Source organism: Python bivittatus, unplaced genomic scaffold, assembly GCF_059951505.1.
Source record: "Python bivittatus isolate LINGU-HERP-01145 unplaced genomic scaffold, Pbiv_v1 ctg000610_np1212, whole genome shotgun sequence".
In the NCBI taxonomy this organism is placed as follows: domain Eukaryota; kingdom Metazoa; phylum Chordata; class Lepidosauria; order Squamata; family Pythonidae; genus Python; species Python bivittatus.
The window spans coordinates 47058314-47079093 of record NW_028277088.1 but is presented as its reverse complement, the minus strand read 5'-3'; the positions used below and the strand labels follow the sequence as shown (position 1 = coordinate 47079093).

Genomic DNA, 20780 nt, shown 5'->3' with positions numbered 1-20780 from the left:
TACAGTGATGTCATCAGGAGCAAGGCTTTTTGGACCAGTTTTTTTTTTAAAGTATTTTATTGGGGGTTGGAGTGCTTAAGGATAAAAATTGCTCTACTTCTTGAAGTGGCTGAGCACATCTATTTCCAACCTTAATATTTTGAAGCAGAAAATCATACCACTGAAAAGTAGCCATTTTGCTGCTGAATTTTGGTGGTATATTAAAGTGCTCTGATGGCGTTTGGTGGGATTTTAAGGGAAAGAAGGAAACCTCAAAGAGGGTCCCTGCATCTATATCTCCCCTAATTTTAGTGCTTTAAAACTTAAAATTGTCCTTCTGGATTAGACACTTTGCTTCTGAATTTGACCATGTGATCTCAGGGTGCTTTGAGGACTGCAAATGGGATAGAGGAGCAGATATATTCAGCCTGAACATTACCCACCCTGCCTGGGTGGAGTCATTCATAATACCTAAGGGAGTAGAATGTGCAGGGCACTGCTTTATCGTGGCTTTTCCCAACATAGACACCCTCAAAATGTGCAGATTTCAATTCTCAGAATCCCCCAACCAAAGGGCTCTCAGTTGCAGAAGCCTGTTTTCTCAAGATCCAAGCAAAAGGAGATTCTACTGAATGCAAGTGGAAACTTTCAGAACTTGCCACTGTGTTAAAATACGAAATTGAGGTGGAGGTAGGGGAGGCATGTCTCTACAAGGGATGTAGGTAGAACAAACATTTCTGGCCCTGCTGCTTTATCCTCTTTGAGCCCTCATATATCCCTCAGTTTGTGGGAGGAGCTTTACTTCTCTAGTACCCATGGTTCACAAATGACATTTTCACATGGATGCCCTCTAGAGATGAGGCTGAAAGTATTAATCCACCTGTATTAATCCAAATAGATGCATCTGTGTCTAAGTGTATCCTGTTTTCCTCCTCAGGTGAACAAAGTGACACATCCCTAAGAGATGGCTGAATGGAGATGGTAAGATGTGTATGAACCAGATGTCTAAAAACGGTGAATATTGAACAAGAAAGACTTGTTGATTCACGCAGCTGCTCAAAAGAGTGTCCAACATTACTCATGAGTATGAATACTAAAGCCTTTGATCAGCCACAGCAAAGAGTGTGTGTACGTGCACATTCATTTCTGATTTCACCATCAGTGGTGGTAATGAAAAAGATGAAAGCCATCTGTTTGTAATAGAGACATGAATCAGTATGACATAAAACTAACCAAAAGAGTGTTTTAAAAATCACTTTGTTTTATTGCTTAGTATCAAAAGAAATGAGACAATGATTAAAGGCCATTGTGAATTGAAATTAATATTAATATTTATCCTATGAGGCAGGACTGAAAGAAAAATTGAACTAAGAGAAGCAGTTGAAATAGGGCAGAATCACAGTATATTGCATTGAAGTAAACAACAACATGTACAGACGGTTGTATAGTTTTACCTAGTCTTTGCATACTAAAATACAATATAGCCATTTCAGGAATCCTTACCTCTGGTCAGTGATTTGAAACCAAGCAATGACATAAAGCAGGTTCGGTTAATAGTGTCTCTTCTGTACTGCTACTTTGTCATAGGCAAATGTTTAGTAACTAGTAAACTGTCTGGTTTCCCTTTTTCAAAATGAAAAAAAAAAATTAAAATGTTTTCAAATGAAGGCGGCTCTATAATGTTTCTAGCATTATATGGAACAATTGTTTATTATAATTTTGCCTTTGGGGTGACTTTATTTACATGAATAAGAGCGAGCAAATAATGGAGTGGCTGTCAGTACCATGCATTCCATTTATTCCATTCCATTTCACACCTCTGGAAAAGTGGGCCTTTCAAATGAGTCAGTGATAATATGGATGTGTAAGTCCATGCCCAACCCCTGTCGTTCTGGCAATCCCCAAAAGCATTAAGTATGTTCATATCAGTAAATGCGCTGCAGGTTCCAGTTGTATCTTCAGAGTCAATGCCAGTCACAGCAGCCCTTTGATAAATACTAAGGGTGGACTTGATGTCCCCAAAGGCATCTTCTCTGGTAGCAAATGCACACCAAGATCCAGCCAGAGTTTGAAACACAAACCAAGTGGTGAAATGGGTCATTTCTGATTTTCTTTTGGGTCATGGGGATTTCAGGTCAGTGTTAATAAAAACAGGACATTGCTTATTCTTTTCTCCCTAATGAGTGTAAAAGTGTATCCTAGCTTATGGATAGTGCATGTTACAAAAGACTCTAGTACATTTTAAAAACAAACAAGCAGATCATAGATTAATTATAAAAAGGGGCTTAGAACTCCTCAAGAGAGATCACATTGTATTCTTCTTGTGCTAAACCAATAGATTCTGTTCAGCCTCAGTGACAACCTCTCATCCACTTGCATAAAAAGGGAAGGAAAAGCTGACTCCAAACTCTGACTGGAATCAGAAGGATGTTGCCTGGGTTGGGTGTCAAAACAGAATGTGAAACAATGGGCAAAATTCTGGCTTCTGTCAGAGGTTGTTATCCCAAGAAGGCAGTGTTAATTCTATGAAACGTAATAGGGCATCGTTATAACTGCATCTAACTTTGTGTTGGACTGTAGCTGGTTCATGCTTCCAGTTGAATTTTCAAACCTTGCCATTTGAACGTTGCGCTCATTCTTCAATGTGTCCTGGTTAATCTATTTTTCTTTCATCCCATATATTTTTCATCTGCGGATGAACGCTTTTTTCATTCTGAAGGGGAACTGGCTACCCACAGAAACAAGAATATGTTTGAGTGTGTGTGTATGCATATACCCTGAAACATGTTCCCATGCATACGTGCACACACACACAATATTTAAAAATAGAAAATGTATTTAGCATGTCTGCAGCTAAATTCCTTGTTTCAAACAATTTTCTTCTTTTGGCAAGAACTTCTAACTGGGCCTCACTGGGGAAAACGCTATTCATCAGTTGTATGAACAGAATTTACATCCATGATCTGCAACTTGTAGGTATACAAGCCCACCAGTTTAACCTGTATAAAAAACCCACAGAGAACTTAATCTAGGCAGTAGTACATTTCCCAAACTGATGTCTACATGTTTTACTTAAACTGCTTTGTTACAAAACATTGAAAATCAGAACCAAACATTATCCTGATTCCTTAAAATGGGGGACAACATTTTAAAGACCAGACTCATATATTTCAACCATCAAACCACAGTAATACACAGAAAACATCTGAACCCTTCCCAACCAGTCACACTTCAAACATCAAAAGTCTCTCATAGTTTTCTTAAGACATCTGAACAAGATAAAAACTTAATCTTACAGATCAGTTGCCTGTTGCCAAAGGGGTAACAGTTAGCAGCCTTGCTCAGGAAAAAAAAAAAAAAAAATCCAGTTTAATTTTTTGTCTTTTAATTTTTTGTCTTTTTAGAAAAACAGCCCACCCCTCCCTTAAGACTCACACCACCTTTATTTGGTTCTTTCTCTAATAATACAGTTTGTTATTGATCAACCACTGTTTGTTGCTTCAAAGCAGCTTAAGTGCTTGATAACAGTTGATCTTTGTAGTTGTCTTGTGATTTCCCTAGTCATCTTCAAGACAGCTTGTTTGGGTAGACACAGTGCAAAATGAAGCAGACGGGTCTTGCTGGCAAAGCTTCACTACTGCAGTTGTTGAGCGGGTAAGTTTCAGATGTTTTCTAAGACATCTACTGGGACAAAGCCCTTTTTCTTCCCACTGCATACTTTGATAAACCCGTTGTGTTCCTTTTCTGAAGTTATACAGATCTGAAGATAAACAATGGAGAGAACAGTTAAATATTTCTCACACTCAAACACTACTTTTATTATGAAACCCAAAGAGCTGCTGCATAGATGAGACAACCTGCTGTAAATAGGGCTGAGCTGAACCAGGCTACCTAACTTTGCAGCCCTGAAGTTTCTTTGATGTTTCAGAGGGGGAGATATGAAGGTGGAAACTACGAAGATGCTTTCCAAACACCACAGTACAGTTCACACACTACGCACTGCCTTATTTATTCATAACATTTATTAGCCGTTTTTCTTTGTGACAATAACCCACTTCTATAATGTAAGCTGTTACGACAGAAGCAAATTACTGTGGCTGAGAAGTCTGCTAACAGCCACATAATAAATGAATTAAAAGTGCATTGAGATGATGGTTTAGAGAAGTTCTAAACACACAATTTTCAATTATGCTCTCATTTTTTCCCAGATGCTAATTTATCTCAGTCTTACCTGTAAAAATTCTAAATGGTTTGTATAACTTTAACTCACTTGTTTAGCTGAAGCACTGGACTCTTCTTGGTGGCTTGAGACCACGTTTAACTTTTTATCAAGAGTTAAGGGAATTATATTATCTTTGATGGCTTGTGTATTAATCTTATCCTATGGTCCTGTGAGTCCAATTCCATAGTGAGTTAACAATATGAATAAATATTAGAACCTCATCTGGACACGACCATTTTAAATGCAGGTAACAATTAAAAGCCAGATTTTCAGCATACCTCATAACATTCTGCACCTGTGAAGGATATATTTTTCATCTTTGGGTGACACATACACAACAATAAGTGTGACTAATTTCTTCCAGATTTGTGCTTTTAATGTAGTTTTCCCCCTGTTTTTTGGCTTAGCCAAGCAGAATTATCTTTACTGATAACATACACAAAGTGCATGAACGACAAAAAATGTCTTAAAGGTCAGCTGCTATCAGTTGTCTGTATTGTGCTATATCAAATTAGAATCTACTTAAAAATAATAATAACTACTCAGATTTTGTAAGACCGATAAAGAAGAGGAAAGCAACCCTGCCTGATTCAGCTTCAGAGGAGCCAACAGCCAATGTTAACTGTCAAAAATGTCTTAAAGTTAATAAGCCAGTTTTGAACGTTGATCTTGATATACAGTATAAGAAATGTAATTGAATTGGATTCTTCATCATGGTCTGTGACCAGTGAAGAAAAGGAATACAATAAAATGTAATAAAACATAAAATACATATATGTAAGCAAATTTAACATACATGAAAATTATAGAAAGATCCTATAAAACCTACACTGCAAATCTAAATAACTAAACCTATAAAACCTATTAGTGACTTGGCATATGTAAGGATACTAAAAATGTCTCTGCTCTTCTGAATAACATTATACAGTGGTCCTGTTGATAAAACACCATGCATAAAAACTTCTCTATTTCCCATAACAAGCATATTACTGTTTGTATATTCATGCCTTATCCAGCGTATGTAAGCCCTCATTAATGTGAAGAGCTTATGTCAAAATTTACAAGATATATTCCTGTTTGAGACATGAAGCACCCTTTTAAAAATTAAGAAATCCACCTCAGGTTAGTGAATGAAATCTTCAGATGAATGTTCCTGAGGCATGAGATGGGCCTACTAATTTTTAAAACATCCCCATCAAGAAAAGGGAATGTAACTTCATACTGTAAATTTAGATGCATATAATGTTATGATGTATGGGGTGGGTGGGGTGGTTGGTGAATGGTACCTTGGCTTGGGAGGAGAGAACAAGGAGTGCAAGTGGGTTGGGGAGAATTGAGAAGGCAGGCAGGAACATTAGGGCGTGCTCTGGGTCCTTTTGATTAAATGGTGCCATATACAGTATTAGGCCGTAGGAAGCATGCCTTCTATGCTATGATGCCTGCCATCTGGAATGAGACCCTTCCTGATATCTGTGTGGCTCCCACCCTATTGGCACTGCAGAAGGACTTGAAGCGATTCAACACTTTTAAGGGAAACCCAAATTTTTGATGTGGTACAAGCCCACATATAATCCACAAGTGGTTTCAAAGTTGAATTAAAATCTGTGTTATATTTACTTTTGAAATATGATTTTGGATATTGAGGAATATTCCCACAGCTTAGTCATTCTTCTGAAAGAAACTGCATGTACTTTCCAGTGGGAAGTGTAGCGTATCCTTGCAGCAATTACCATGTACAGTGGTACCTCTAGTTACGAACACCCTCCTTACGAATTTTTCGAGATACGACCAGCTCCGGCCCCAAAAATTTACCTCGACTTGCGAATTCGCCTCAACTTATGAACCGGATCCGCGGCCATTTTCTGCCCGTTCCACGTGGTCTGCGGCCATTTTTCCGCCCTTGCCACGTGGTCTGCGGCCATTTTTCCGCCCGTGCCATGTGGTCCGCGGCCATTTTCCCGCCCTTGACACGTGGTCCGCGGCCATTTTTCCGCCCTTGACACGTGGTCCGCAGTCATTTTTCCGCCCGACACGTGGTCCGCGGCCATTTTTCCGCCCGACACGTGGTCCGTGGCCATTTTCCCGCCCGTGCCACATGGTCCGCGGCCATTTTCCTGCCCTTGACACGTGGTCTGCGGCCATTTTCCCGCCCTTGACACGTGGTCCGCGGCCATTTTTCCGCCCGACACGTGGTCCGCGGCCATTTTTCTGCCCGACACGTGGTCCGTGGCCATTTTTCTGCCCGACACGTGGTCCGTGGCCATTTTTCCACCCTGCCACGTGGTCCGCGGCCATTTTTCCACCCCTGACGTATGGTCCGCGGACGCCGGAACGGATTAACGGTAATTACATTGAACCTTATGGGAAAAATTGCCTCGGGTTGCGACCAATTCAAGTTGCAACCAGAGTCACGGAACGGATTAAATTCGTAACTCGAGGTTCCACTGTACAAAGTTAATTCTATATATTTTAAGGGAATATAAGATTTAGTAATATTTAATTGAAAAATAACAGGTTGGAAAGGAAATCCAGCTTTTAAAATGTATTTCATTCTATTACAATCACCTTCCAAAATTATTGATTTTTATAACTTATTTAGAGTGACTTCTATTGAAATCAGTGTGCCTTACTTCTGGGCAAATATACCAAATATTGGGCCATATGCTATATATCTAGCTGGTGGTGTAAAGCCATGCACTAGCCACGTACTTCTCACTTCAGACATGAATCCAACTGGTATTATCAGACAAGCCATTATTTCTAATTCTCAGAGTAATATTTATTTATTAAATAGAGTTGCATAGTGCTTCCTGTGCTGCATCTCAAAGTGGTTTACAACAAAAAACAGCAACAAGATATACCAAATGATCCGTGTGACTGATCGCTGTTGGACTTAGAACTGCTGCCCTAAGAACTATGTAACTTCTGAGTAAAATTTAAATTAGGCTGGAAGTAGTTAAGTTTTGTTGTTAAGATGTTCCTTGCTTCCTCATCCCAGAACTAATTTCCTTCTGGGATCCACTAATAGTAAAAGAAGAGCTGGATTAGCTTAACTGAGAATGCATCACCCATTGGTTGACAAAGGCATCACTCACTGGTTTTGTCCTGCAGTTATTCTTATTACACGGACAGCAACATGAATAGGCAGGACTGCTCATGTGTCCTAATTCCGCTGTTGTCTCTGGTAAACTTATTTCATTGGATTTAACTTCCAAAGCATCATGAGAAGAATACCCGCGATTTGGAGAATGGTGCACGCAATTTGGAGAAAGGTGGGTGCTGCCTCGTGAGGTTTTGAAAGGCCTCAGAAGCCTTCTAAAGCATTGCATGAATGGTGTGCGCAACCTTGGGAAGAAGGTCTGGCGTGGCCAGCAGCTTCCTTGTATAGAGCCAGGCTGTGTGTGCCTTGTCGGCAGCAGGAGGAAGCAGATGGCAAAGGTCAGCTGGGCACAGCAGGGCCGGTGGAGCACAGGGTAGCGGGGGCATCTGGGCTTTGTGCTCTAGTGCTGAAGTAGCTGGTCATGGTGTGGGGCTTAGGTGGCACTTCTCATTGATGGTGGCAGTGCTGGTGACACTGGGGCTGAAGTAGAGGTCCAGGAGTGGCACGGCCAGTGGAGATTGCTGAAGGCCCTAGGCCTCTACTTCAGCCCCAGTGATGCTGCTGCCAAGGAGTGCTGCTGTGCAGGGTGGCCAAACGGCAGAGATGGGGGGAGGTAGGTGGGTGGGGGGAGTTCAAGAGGCAGTCCCTTACCTTACCAAAGCTCGGGGCTGAGAGGTACCAAGCCAGGAATGGCTTGGATCGGGATGGCTCCTTGCCTAATGACTGGTGGGATTTGGTTAATGGGGGATTGCCATTGCTAAGCAACATGGTCATGGGTCATCACGCTTTATAACTGGATTGCTTAGTGATGGAAATTCCAATCCCAATTACCGTTGTTAACCAAGGACTACTTGTATCCCAATTTCACTCTTGAATTAACTCAGAAATTATTTCTTATCTTCCATTTCCTCTCAAAAAGATAATTTCTCTAAACTAACTTTCCCCAAAGTTGGCAAAATGCTGTATATTCCTACCAGCTCTTTTTTTCATAATATTTTTTATTAAAGTTTATATATATAAAAGCTAATACAAAACTTTAAGGCCTACAGATAAAAAGAAAAAGAAAGAGGATAGAGAAAGATATATCAAAGATGATTTCCCTCTCCCTGCAAACAAGTACATGCATTAACAGTAACTTAACACCTTCTCTAATATTACAGAAAAAATCCCTCTTCATCCTAAAACAATAACCAAATTATAAAAAATACTCAACAATCAAACTAATCAGCAAAAGCATTAAGAGTGCCAGTGATAATAAACTATATATTTTAAGCTTAAAAAAATAGGTCTATTTTGCATTTTAATTTCTAAATTTTTTCTAAAAAAATAAAACATAAAAGATCTTTCCCCTTAAGCATACGAAAGACCAATAATAATAACATATATATTTTAGACTAAATGAAATAAATCACTTTTGCAGGTATAAATCACCGTCTTATAGTCCTGGTCAGAGAAAGAAAATTCAATATTAACAATCCAAGATCCAAACTTATACAATTTAACCCTGATCTGATAAATCCATTTTGAATTCCTTTCTCTAAGGCTCAATATTCACTCTTTTCTCCAAATAAAGTCCCAGATAGTAATCTCTTATCATTCTTTCCCTATTTTCAGAAAAGGTTTCAGAGATTTGGTGTTTCCCTTCTGTGGGTCCAAACTCTGAGTCATTCTTCAGATCCATTTTAGCTTCTTTCTCCATATCATTCTCATAATCAAGCATCTTTGAGTCCATCTTCAGATCAACAACAACTTTTCCCATATCTTCCATGTCTCTCTTATAATCTGGCATTTATTTAAAGTCCATTTTAAAGTCTTTATTCAAGTCCTCCTCAACTTCTATTTTATCCAATGAAACCTTTTCTTCTTCTACAACCTGTGTTAGTCCCAATTTTAGAAGTAGTTCCTGGACACACTGATTCCAAACAGCTAAAAATTATTCTTTGAAATAAGGATATTCCTCCATTGTGTTAAAAGATATATTTCCTTTAAGTGTTCTCTGGTTCCCTCTGGTTAATCTTCAAAGCTCAGTCTTATCTGGTGTTTATTTTCAGAAGCAAGACTTTCCCAGGACAGATTTTCCTGCAGTTAACTCCAAACTTGCTTACTGTATTTTCTTGAACATTTAAAACAATCCTTAAAAAAGCTGTTTCAAATTCATCTAGTTTCTTAACTGTCCCCAATCAACATTCTTAATTCCCTTTCACTATTTCAAAAAGTTAAAATATTTCTTTTTGATCTTTAAACTTACTTTAATCTTCTTTCTCCCAGGATAGAAGGAAATTCTCCTGGTGTACAGCAACTTGCCTTTCAAGAGGTTTTTTATTTCCAAGTAAATCAAGAATAAGCAGTTTCTGATGTTAATTAAAAGAGGAAGTGAAAATCTAGTGTCCTTTTGAAGGCTCTACACTGTGGCTTGGGTTCGATGTTTCCCTCGACTCACCCACTGGAGATTGCATAAGGAGTGCCTGTGGGTGATCCTGTCACCTCCTACATCTGGAAATGATTTCAAAGAGCCACTCTGGTTGCCAGCTCCTCTATTTACCACAGATGTTGGCTCCACAAAAAAAGGGAGCTGTATTCAATCCACCACTTCTCCCCTAGAAATCCATTCTTACCTGCTCTTGATGACCCTTCAGATCCCTACCATAGCCGCTTCAACTTCTCCTGCCCTTTGTTTACTTTTCCAGCTGTGGAAATAGTAAGAAATACAGTGGGAGTGGCAGCTTAGGATCAGAGTAAGATTCTTTCTTTCACTCATTCTTCTCTATTGTCCTGGATAATGGCATGCTTGATCATAAAACAGAGGCAGTCCTTGGGCAAATTATATTTCCCACAGTCCTTTGGGCTCTTAATCCAGTGCACTGCTTAGCAGTATTATCAGTATTATCAGGATGAAGAAGTAATGAGCAAAGGTAAGGGACTTCTGATCTGGAGTCAACCTGTTTCACCATGTTCCATCTGTACTATGGCTTCCTCGCCTGTATATAGGGTTTGCATGAAGACAATGTAATGATTTGGGATTCGTATTTTTCTAAGCACATTCCACAGCTTAACACACTGACACAACTGAAAGCCTTTCTACAATCAATTAAGCATACATTGGCTTCTTCTTGGTATTATTTCACTTTCTCAATTATCCAGCAAGCAGCAGCAATGGTATCTCTTGTTCCTCAGCTTTTTCTAAAGCCAGCTTGAACATCAGACAGCTCCTTTTCCATGTACGACTCTAATATGCATTGGATGATCCTAACCATCATTTTACTAGCATGTATAATTAAGGATCTTGTGATGGTTTGCTCACTCTATTAAGTCTTTTTTATTTGATATTGGTATATAGGCTGACCTCTTTCAATCTGATGGTCACTGTGTCATTCTCCAGATTTGCTGGTTAGAACTTTTACTGATTCTCATTCTGTTGCTTGCCATATTTCTGTAGCTATTCCATCAATTGCTGTACCCTCCTAACTTGTAATGAGCGAAGTGCTGATATTCTAGTTTTGTTTTTTTTTTGGTCTGCGCTCAGTCATTGCTGACCCTGCAGTGACTGCTTGGACGAGTCCTTTGCAGTTTTCAAGGCAATTGTTTTTCGGAAGTGGTTTGCCAGAGCCTCCTTCCTAGGGCAGAGCCCAGCTGGCGAGCGCAGGAGGCGGGGTTTCTGTTGCTTCGCGCCCTTTTCAGGCGCGCACGGTTTTTCGCGCTTACCGGCAACTGCTCCCAACTCCTTTTTTCAAGGCACTGCCAGCATTTTTCCTCCCACCGGAGTGAGAGTACCCATTTATCTACTCACGTAAGTTTTCGAACTGTTGGGTTGACAGGAACTGGGGAGGAAACAGGAGCTCACCCTGTTTAACGCGAAGGCTGGACTCGAACCGCTGAAGCGTTGACCACTTCTGGCCAACAATTTTCAGCGTCATTAAGCCGCTGCGCCACCGCGTCCCCCTGATATTCTAGTACTACAGATTATTGTAAGTAGAGAATATCTTCTAAGGTATCTTGGATGTCGGTATTTCTACTGTACAAAATTTCAGTATAATCTTTCCATCTTCATTTGATCTTTGGATTAGTTACTATCTGCCCATTGGCATCCTTTAGCATACCAGTTTATGGTTGGAAGTTTCCACTGTGATTATTGTCTTTGCAGCTTCAGATTTTCTTTTCCTGCACGGCAACATCAGCAACTAGAAGTCCCAAAGGTTTTAATCTAGCCATGTCATAAACACTATTAGTACTCTGAAAGATCCTTAGATCTCCATGAGTAGCATGTTGAGTGCCATCTGACCTGAGGGACCTATAATCTGGCACTATATTGTCAATCATTTTATGTTGTCTATCCTTGTGGTTTATCTGCCTCCAGCATATTCCTCTACCTCTTCAGTCCAATATAGGTGCCTGCTTGTTTTAGCTGCACAGCTGGGATAGACTCCCAACATTCTTCACTCATCCCTCCCAGGATCCCCACCACCACCACCACCATGGTGAGGCAGCACAGCAGGGGAGTGGAGAACTGCAGGTAACTAAAGAATAGAATTCTACAAGCCTGATGTAGGATATTTATTCAGATCAGTCTTCTGATTACCAGGGTTATGTAGATATACAAACATTACATTATACATATGCCATCTGTGCTCTTATAATTGTGGAATACAAGTCAAAACAAATAGATTTAAATATATAGAAATGGTCAAGAACTGGAGACACTTTTCTCTTTAAATGAATATTTAATATTCCAATTTCGAGGCCACCTGATTCTACGCTGACTCTGGGAAGTTTACAGTGAAGTAAAATGAAAAGAATAACATACAGTATAGCAAAGAAAAGAAGAGATAGCTGATCAGAAGACCAACTTGAAACGAAAACCCAAAAATACCCCAAAAAACCAAAGGGGCTCAACCAGCCACCCTCCCTACCTCTTAGTCAATTTTTTTCTCTGAACTATTTTCTAGGCTTACCATCATTTGCACATGGTACTTTCTCTTGCCTAGTATTATATTATGAAGATCCAGTCCAGAATGGACCCCTCAATGTTTGTGGCTGCATTATCTGCACAGGCTAGGGCATCCTTTAACCATAACAACATTTTCAAGGGGAGTTTTGTGTAATTGCTTCCTAATTCCCTCTTAAGCAGAGAAACAACACATACTGTTTTCATTTCTCTCAGATCTTGGCTTCTTCACAAGTATTATAAGCAACTTGAAGGAAGAAAGGTACAAAGTCACATAAACACAAATTGCTTCACTGTCTGGGCAAAGTGACTTGGCATACGTAAGGACACTAAAAATATCTCTGCCCTTCTGAATAACATTATACAGTGGTCCTGTTGATAAAACACCATGCGTAAAAACTTCTCTATTTCCCATAACAAGCATGTTACTGTTTGTATATTCATGCCTTATCCAGCGTATGTAAGCCCTCATTAATGTGAAGAGCTTATGTCAAAATTTACAAGATATATTCCTGTTTGAGACATGAAGCACCCTTTTAAAAATTAAGAAATCCACCTCAGGTTAGTGAATGAAATCTTCAGATGAATGTTCCTGAGGCATGAGATGGGCCTACTAATTTTTAAAACATCCCCATCAAGAAAAGGGAATGTAACTTCATACTGTAAATTTAGATGCATATAATGTTATGATGTATGGGGTGGGTGGGGTGGTTGGTGAATGGTACCTTGGCTTGGGAGGAGAGAACAAGGAGTGCAAGTGGGTTGGGGAGAATTGAGAAGGCAGGCAGGAATATTAGGGCGTGCTCTGGGTCCTTTTGATTAAATGGTGCCATATACAGTATTAGGCTGCAGGAAGCATGCCTTCTATGCTGTGATGCTGCCATCTGGAATGAGACCCTTCCTGAAATCTGTGTGGCTCCCACCCTATTGGCACTGCAGAAGGACTTGAAAACCTGGATGTTCTCCCAGGCCTGGGTTAACGGGGATAGAACCATTTCTTGGATATGTTTTTTATATATATTTTATATTGAGCAGCAGGATCCCACTTGCCTATTTATTCTGTATTATGCTTCTATTTTGTTTGCTATATTGTGAGCTACCCAGAGTCAGTTTGGAGTCAAGCAGCACCTGGATGGATGGATGGATGGATGGATGGATGGAAGGAAGGAAGGAAGGAAGGAAGGAAGGAAGGAAGGAAGGAAGGAAGGAAATATTGATTAAACTAAATGATCAAAGGTCTAGTCTGGTAGAAGGCAGCTTTTTTCACACTTCATTTTCTATATCTTCAATTTGGCACTGGAGTTTAGCCCTACCTGCACACATGGGCATATGTTTCCAAGTATGAAAAATCAAAATGACAAAATGTGCATCATGACTTCCCAGTGCAAGCTCTGCCCTTTCATGGCTGTGTTGTGCCATCACACAAATACCCATTGCTATGTCCTCTAACAGCACTGTCCAAAAGAATTTGATTTAGCTTGGATCAGTGGTATACGTCAACCACTAATGTGCTTCTTCATCACACAGTTTTAGCGAAGAGCTTTTGATTTCATAGCTCATGCATATTAATTCTAATAGCAGCATGATCCCATAGTATTCTTTTGATTTGTTTCCCTGTATATAAAAATGGCAAAATTACTTTTTCTTCTCTAAGCACTGACAGCATATATTAATCATCCCTTTTAAGTAGACAGTGAGCAACTCTTGCCCTTTCATGTACCAGCTTTGTATTAATTGGGTTAATTGTCCAGCATTAGTCAGTGGATTTACCACTGACATAGATCCATGGCTTTGAATCTCAAATATTTATAAATTTTTTTGGAATCATGAATTATGGAATTTGGTGGAATTCATTTTTTTAAAGGGAAGGTAGGCCCTTAAAATTGTAAAGCAGAGGAAATAGTTTTAAGTTTACTTACTTGGTTCTCTTTTAGGGTTATCTGTCCTTGTTCCTTGCACCCAATAAATGTCCTGATACATTTGAAAACCTTTTCATCTTGCAATCTTTGAACAAAATTAGCAGGAAAAAAACCAATTCGGTCTTCTATTTTTCCCTGTGAATAGGATATGATGACAAGACAATCATTACATAGTATTAAATTTTGTATTTTGTATATGCTATTATTCTGCCACTTACTCAAAGTGAAGTGCTCTGTTCTCCCGTCAGCCAGTGAGATAGCTAGCTTTGTGAGATAGCTCCAGCAGAGTCTACAATCACCCACTGAGTTTCATTAAAGTTCAGAGGAATTTATAGTTTACTCATTCCAGCCTTGGCCAGATACTCTAACCCATCCTCCCCGACCTTGCCTCCCCAAGTATGGCAGACTACAACTCCCTTCATCAATAATCAGCAAGTGGTTTGCATGCTGGCTGAGGATGAGGGAAGCTATAATCCAACATATTTGGAGAGCACCTGGTTGGTGCTGGTCCTGTAATTGGTGCCAACTTCTAATGTAACCACCAGATAACTTGATGGTTTGATTGCATTCCCCTGGTCTATCTGTTGCCTTTTAATGTGAAAAAGAAGGAAAGTTCCTTTACTTTACCACTATGAAAAAGAGTAGCTAACGAATGAACAAAGAACTCTTCTATGGTGGAAAAGAGTATAGTTCTACAACAGGCTACTTTGATGTAGCAAAGCAGAGTATTGGGCTGCAAATGAATTTGTAGTAATGTATTGACCAAAAAAAAAAAAAAGTAATACAATGTCCACTTCTTCCATTTTCAACATCAATGAAATTATTTGATTGTACCTTCCACCAATCTTCATTCGAATCCTCTAGCAGTGTAATTCTATCTCCTGGCCTATGATTAAAAAACAGAAACATTGGTAATGAGTTTATATGTCTCTATTAATATGCAAGAGCAACAATGAATTCTGCCATTTATTTATCCACCATACTGCCTTGTAGAAGTACAAAATTATTTATAATGTTTAGCTGATATCAGTGTTGCTGGGATTAAAACTTACTGGTTTTGATTCCAATAAAATCAGTGAAACAAGCCAATCATAACTAAATGCAGCTCTCAGTGTCCCAAATTCACATCATTTTTTTTTTAAAAAAAGCTTGGGTATTGTGGACAAAACATGTGTATATTAAAACAAAAGTAATTCATACAGATGAGATATACAGTATATATTAGCATTACCTCATTTCCAAATCTTCATGCTCTTGTGGTACAAATTTGTACAAGGCAACATAGGTATTCATCTGTACTGTATCTTTATTAAGAGATCCCTTGATTATAAAAGAGGAGGAACAAAGAAGATGAGGATAGATTACTACCAGTTTTACAAAAACATCACAGATACTTTTCCTTTGAAAGTGAGGTGTTGTTTTGAAATATGTTTGGTCTGTTGAGTACCAGGGACCATTAGCTATTATTCGATCTGACTTTATTCTGTCTGCCCTTCTTAACTCAGTGTAGAACATAAGTGGTGAAATTCACCTGACGGGGTCTAAACATATTTTGAAATAAAGGTCAGGAGCTATTAGCTCTAAAGCTGGACAAGGGACATTTAGTGATGAATAACAACTATAGCAAACACTGAATGAGATATCACTTAGTATTATAGACAGACTTCAGGTTTGTAGGATCTGCTTTACTAGTACAATCCAAGATCCACCAAACAAGACACATGCAAAAGACTGATCCAGGAAGGTAAATGGAGAATTTGGAAAGAAGTTATTTTTGAGTACATAGAGAACTTAGGGTTTTTTTTTTTTTTTCAGTATCAGAACTGGTTTCATATATAAAACTAATTCTATTTTCTCTCAAGCTTTCTTGATCCCAGCAGCTTATACTAAGAGGGGGAGAAAAGGCTTTTTATGGTTGTTCTTGTTTAATCATTGGGAACTGGAACCATTCCACACCAAATATGTATTTATGTCTATTTCTATTCCATATCAGTTCTCTGTGTATTTAACTTTAGCTCCATTCCATCCAATTTCTGCTTCAGTGATTTAAAAAATGAATGAAAATTCATATTTATTTCCATACTTGTGTCTAATATATACTTTTTAATACATCTTTTCTAAAATATGTATTTTTGTGCATACTTTTCCTTAATACATGCAATTTCCAGCAAAGAATTATATATTTAGAGATCTGGGCAGTAAGAAATAGAACACTCTTTCTGCATACTAGTCCAGAAAGAGAAAATTAGATAGTTTATTGAAATCTGTATACCAAACAAAAACTCTCCATCTCTGCTTAATGCAAATGTCTTAAAACCATTCAGTTCACAGATTGAGATAATTTTTCATGATGCATCTGTACTTGAATATGAAACTATTATCTACATAAATTATTATAAAGGGTCTACGTAAAGAAGTATCAAGCATCTAAGGTTGCAACAAATGCTGCCTTTGGCATATGCTGATAGATAAGGAGATCTTTGGATCTGTGACAATTGGTTCTCACACTGATGTGAAGTCTAGTAGCGGTTAACAAAATAATGAATAGATGCAGTCAGACCCATCTTTACAAAAGCAGGCGGCTTTGTAAGAGTGCAATAAAACTGAGAAGGGTTTTGCCACTATACCTTGGCTAGTTAAATGGTAAATTCTAAGACAAAGTGATTGGGATATTCATTTTGGCCTTGCCCTGTCCAATTCCTCCTCTCCCCCCACCCCAAATTAATGAAAAGGTTCTGCAGTGAAACTGTAAACCTATTTGGCTGAAAGCTTTACAGAACTGGAAACCCTCAGCAGGCAGGTTTCCTCATTACCCAATCACTCTAGCTATATTCAGCTGAATTATAATAATTTATCTTCATATAATCCTATGATTCAGAAGTCTTGGATGGAGGTGCAGAAGTAGTATGTGCATGTCCAACTCCAAGTTTTATTTACAAAAGTGGGCTTTTTTGGGCCAGAAAGCTTATTTGCAGATTATCATATATTATCATATTTAAATATGATATGTTTTATTTATTAATTTATGTATTCATATTGAATATAATATGCTATTATCATATTTAAAAAATCACCTGTAATACGGAGTTTATTTTCTTCGGTTCTTCTCCAAAGTCTGACACACCGTTTACTGAGTATGTAAATACTGTAATCAGAGAGAAAAATATATTTTAGGACCAAGAATCTATTGCCAAAGGAGTCCCACCATTTTTACTACCATTATTTTTGCACTTTCGTTTTCTCTTTGCCTTTGGATTTGTAACTTGCACTCCTAATAAGATGCCCTTCCTAAGAGCCAAACCACCAATGTCCTATACTTCTATTTCCATCTGTGAAGAGAGAAAGGGTTGAAAACTATGAATATTGATTCTGTTACTGGTATTAAAACTTCACTTTTTAAATAGTGCTGCTTATTCTTTAACTGAAAGGAAAGGTATGGGAAAAAAGCGAGGAATGTGTAGAATATTTTGTATCCAAATATTCTGTTATGTACTATGCATATTTCCTCACTTTTCTCCCATGCACATATGACTTCTGACAAGAAACAAGTATTACTGTCAACATTCACCTGTATAAATTGTTTTCGGAAATTTAAAAGTTTTTCCTAGGACTGATAATGCTCACACGTGAATATCAACATTTCTTTCGATTATCTTAGCCACTGGGGGTATATTTGGGCCTGCTCAAGTCTGTTGGGGATGTTTTTATGGCAAGGCATTGCAGGAGATTTTAACAGCATTCAGGAATAGCATTCATTCAAACTATTAGTAGCATAGCTTGCTTTTTCCCTTAGGGAACAGTTCCATGATGAAAGCATTAGCATACTTGAATGTCTGATGAGGAACTTTTCCCACCATCTCCTTCTACTCCAGATGGCTACTCACTCACATGTGACAGCAAATACCGCTGCTTTGTATGAGTTTGACTCAGCAACCTTATCACTGAATATCCCGATGGTAGGCTCTGCAATGTCTCTTGCATTTTTACTGATGGCAAATGGCTAATCTAAACAGGATGCATCTCTGCTATCTCTCGGTTCCATGATTCACAGTTTTACACTGGATCCCGGACCATTTGTAGCTAAGTCAATTACACCAAGACTCTGTCTAGTCCCCGGAGCACTCAACTCTGAAGCAATGCAAAGATAACTCCAATAACACTGATCGGACCACATGAGCTGCTGGACAAAACCTTTCTTACTGGAATTTGTTCAGTTGCTGAGGGAACTGTTAGTCTGTATTTCCCTAATGATTACTTTGTGAGGCAGATATTTGTATAGCCTTGATCAGATAGTTGGTGGTTGCTGTGTGATTGGTGCATTTGAGTAATTTGTGGCAGCCATGTATGATGGCTGCTGAGAGGTGCCACTTTATAAAAGTGGTGATGCCATGCATCCAGGTTGCAAGTTGCTGACAAGTTGGAAACTGCAGAGTTTATGTTTGCACAGGCTGTTTCTTCCTGATTATTAACCTCCTTCCATGACTCTTGAATTACTTGAGCTATTGCTAAAGAGGTGTCAGATATAAGAAATAAGAATTCTATACTGATCTTTGTAGTCTATGAGCAGTAGGTAAGCAGGATTGTATTAATTGTATTATTTGTCAAGGCATGCTCTTCCAGTCCTTGCTTTACTTATAATGTATGGATTTAAGCCTATGTATGAAGAAGCCAGTGTGCATTAGCAAAATCTATATAGCTTATGAACATCTGAATTCCAATGTGTTATCAGTGAGGTGGAAGTGTCTAGTTAATGTAACTCACCACGTATATATGACTTACTCTGCTATGGCATATGGCATCCAAACAGGGGAGACAAATTACAGTACATGTATAATGACACCATCACACAATTGTCATGGTCTACATACTTATGTCAGGATGCAAGTACATAGTGACAGCATATTTTGTGTTGTGACATCAACCTGTGCTTGTTCCCAATTTGGCATCTCTGTTTTGTTTTGCTGTGGATGCTGTTGGCTTCTGGTTTCCAAGATGACATTTTGATATAGGATCACTTGCAGAAGCATAGGATCCAGCATACTGCCACACTATTTAATTAACAGTAAATCCTTAACTACCAAAATTAAGACAGAGTTGCAATGCAGCAATGAAAGTATAAACAAAATCTCCCAGTGCTGCCATAAGCCAAATGGCAGTGTTTATAATCAATTCCATCTGCTTAAGTCCTGCATTAGATTATTTAACAAGTTAGCAAACTTTGCTATAATCTCTGGCTCTCATAGAATGTGGGACCACGGAATATAGATCTTGATGAAGAATAATTTTTTAGGATCTTCTGGGTTGCTGTCAGCCCTACAAGGTAGACTAGACTAGGAAACCAGTGCCATGTAGGTCAGGACTACTTTTATTGTAACAACTATAATAACAGAAACTTGCAAGTCTAAATGTGCTTCCCCCTTCCCTCACCTTATCTTCCTGTGAACTAGGGAAGGGCTCGTCTGAGATGCTTTCTCAAGCTATTTTTTTGTCTCAGGCTATTCCCCATGCCCCCTACCACATCTGCATGAAGCCCACCGCTTAGAATCAACAGGCAGTGGCATTTCCTTGGGATTCATAGGACAAGCCATGTGATCGGAGGTGGATATCTCTATCTCAGAGGGACCAGACTAACTCTACCTCCTCCTCAATTTCTATAGGTTCTTGGTCTTTGGCAATAATGCCATGTTAGCACAGAACAAAGACTAAAAATTGCCTTATAATATGTATGTATGTATTTGATTTTTAATTACCTATCACTGAAGACCCTGTGGGGCAAACAAGTTCAGACTTTAAACCATTTAATACCCATGCATACCCTTCAGTACACTTAATATCCTTAATTAATGTTTGTGTGCCCTGTATCAGAAGCCTTGGGAACACAACAAAATTTCTGCCATTAACATGGCTTTGCAGACAGCATGGGCAATTTTCTAAATCTGCCAAGAGGAATGTTTTGGAGTAGCTCCTGTATAATTTTCTATGCTAATCTTCTGACGAGACAACAGTAATCTAATCATGTGATGATCAAATAAACTGTTAATATTCTGCTTTGGAAACACACACAGAACTCCAGCAACAACTTTCCTGCACTACGTGAAATTATGCACATCTCACAGATAATAGATCTTTTTAAATATGGAAAACATGAATGTTAAATAGGGCTGTAAAGCATTTACAGCAATTTTTTATGATTTATTGGCAGTGTACCAAGAAACAGAACATATTTAATTATTAAAAACCCTGGGAATGTAGTGGGGAGTAAATAACTGCGTCCTCAATATTTGTTTGCAACCTTCTGACATTAATCCCAAAACAGGGTTTGTACTTCAGGACTCTGTGAGGTATTTTATGTTGGCGCTAATAGCCTTGCACTCACCACTATTGCTGCGTTGTCTATTTATGTCAAACATATTTCCTGGACTTCCTCTTTCCTCAGGAACTTCTGCCAAATCCGATGTCTGCAACACAGAAAAAAGGCAATAGAATGAAAATGAGTGACAAGGTGAAAAAACTTATGAGATCAAACATGCGCCAACAAGTTGATGATAGTGGTAAGTGTAGGGGGAATGAGAGTGGAGATTCAGTGCTGCTTCTACTATGTTATCCAGAGGCAGTTCA

General features: G+C 38.8%; 1 protein-coding gene across 2 annotated transcripts in view; it reads right to left on the bottom strand.

Annotated features, from left to right (window-relative positions):
- Nucleotides 1-1238: 1238 nt before the first annotated feature.
- STAC (SH3 and cysteine rich domain) overlaps nucleotides 1239-20780 on the bottom strand; it is a 69258-nt gene continuing 49716 nt past the window's right edge. For both annotated transcript variants that reach the window (XM_088150954.1, XM_088150955.1), the window contains exons 6-11: nucleotides 20539-20620; nucleotides 17237-17307; nucleotides 15394-15482; nucleotides 14997-15048; nucleotides 14163-14297; nucleotides 1239-3739 (exon numbers count right to left, since the gene is read on the bottom strand). In XM_088150954.1, coding sequence (XP_088007080.1) covers nucleotides 3641-3739; nucleotides 14163-14297; nucleotides 14997-15048; nucleotides 15394-15482; nucleotides 17237-17307; nucleotides 20539-20620 — 528 coding nt within the window. In that variant the 3' untranslated portion in view covers nucleotides 1239-3640. The remainder of the gene's footprint in view (nucleotides 3740-14162; nucleotides 14298-14996; nucleotides 15049-15393; nucleotides 15483-17236; nucleotides 17308-20538; nucleotides 20621-20780) is intronic.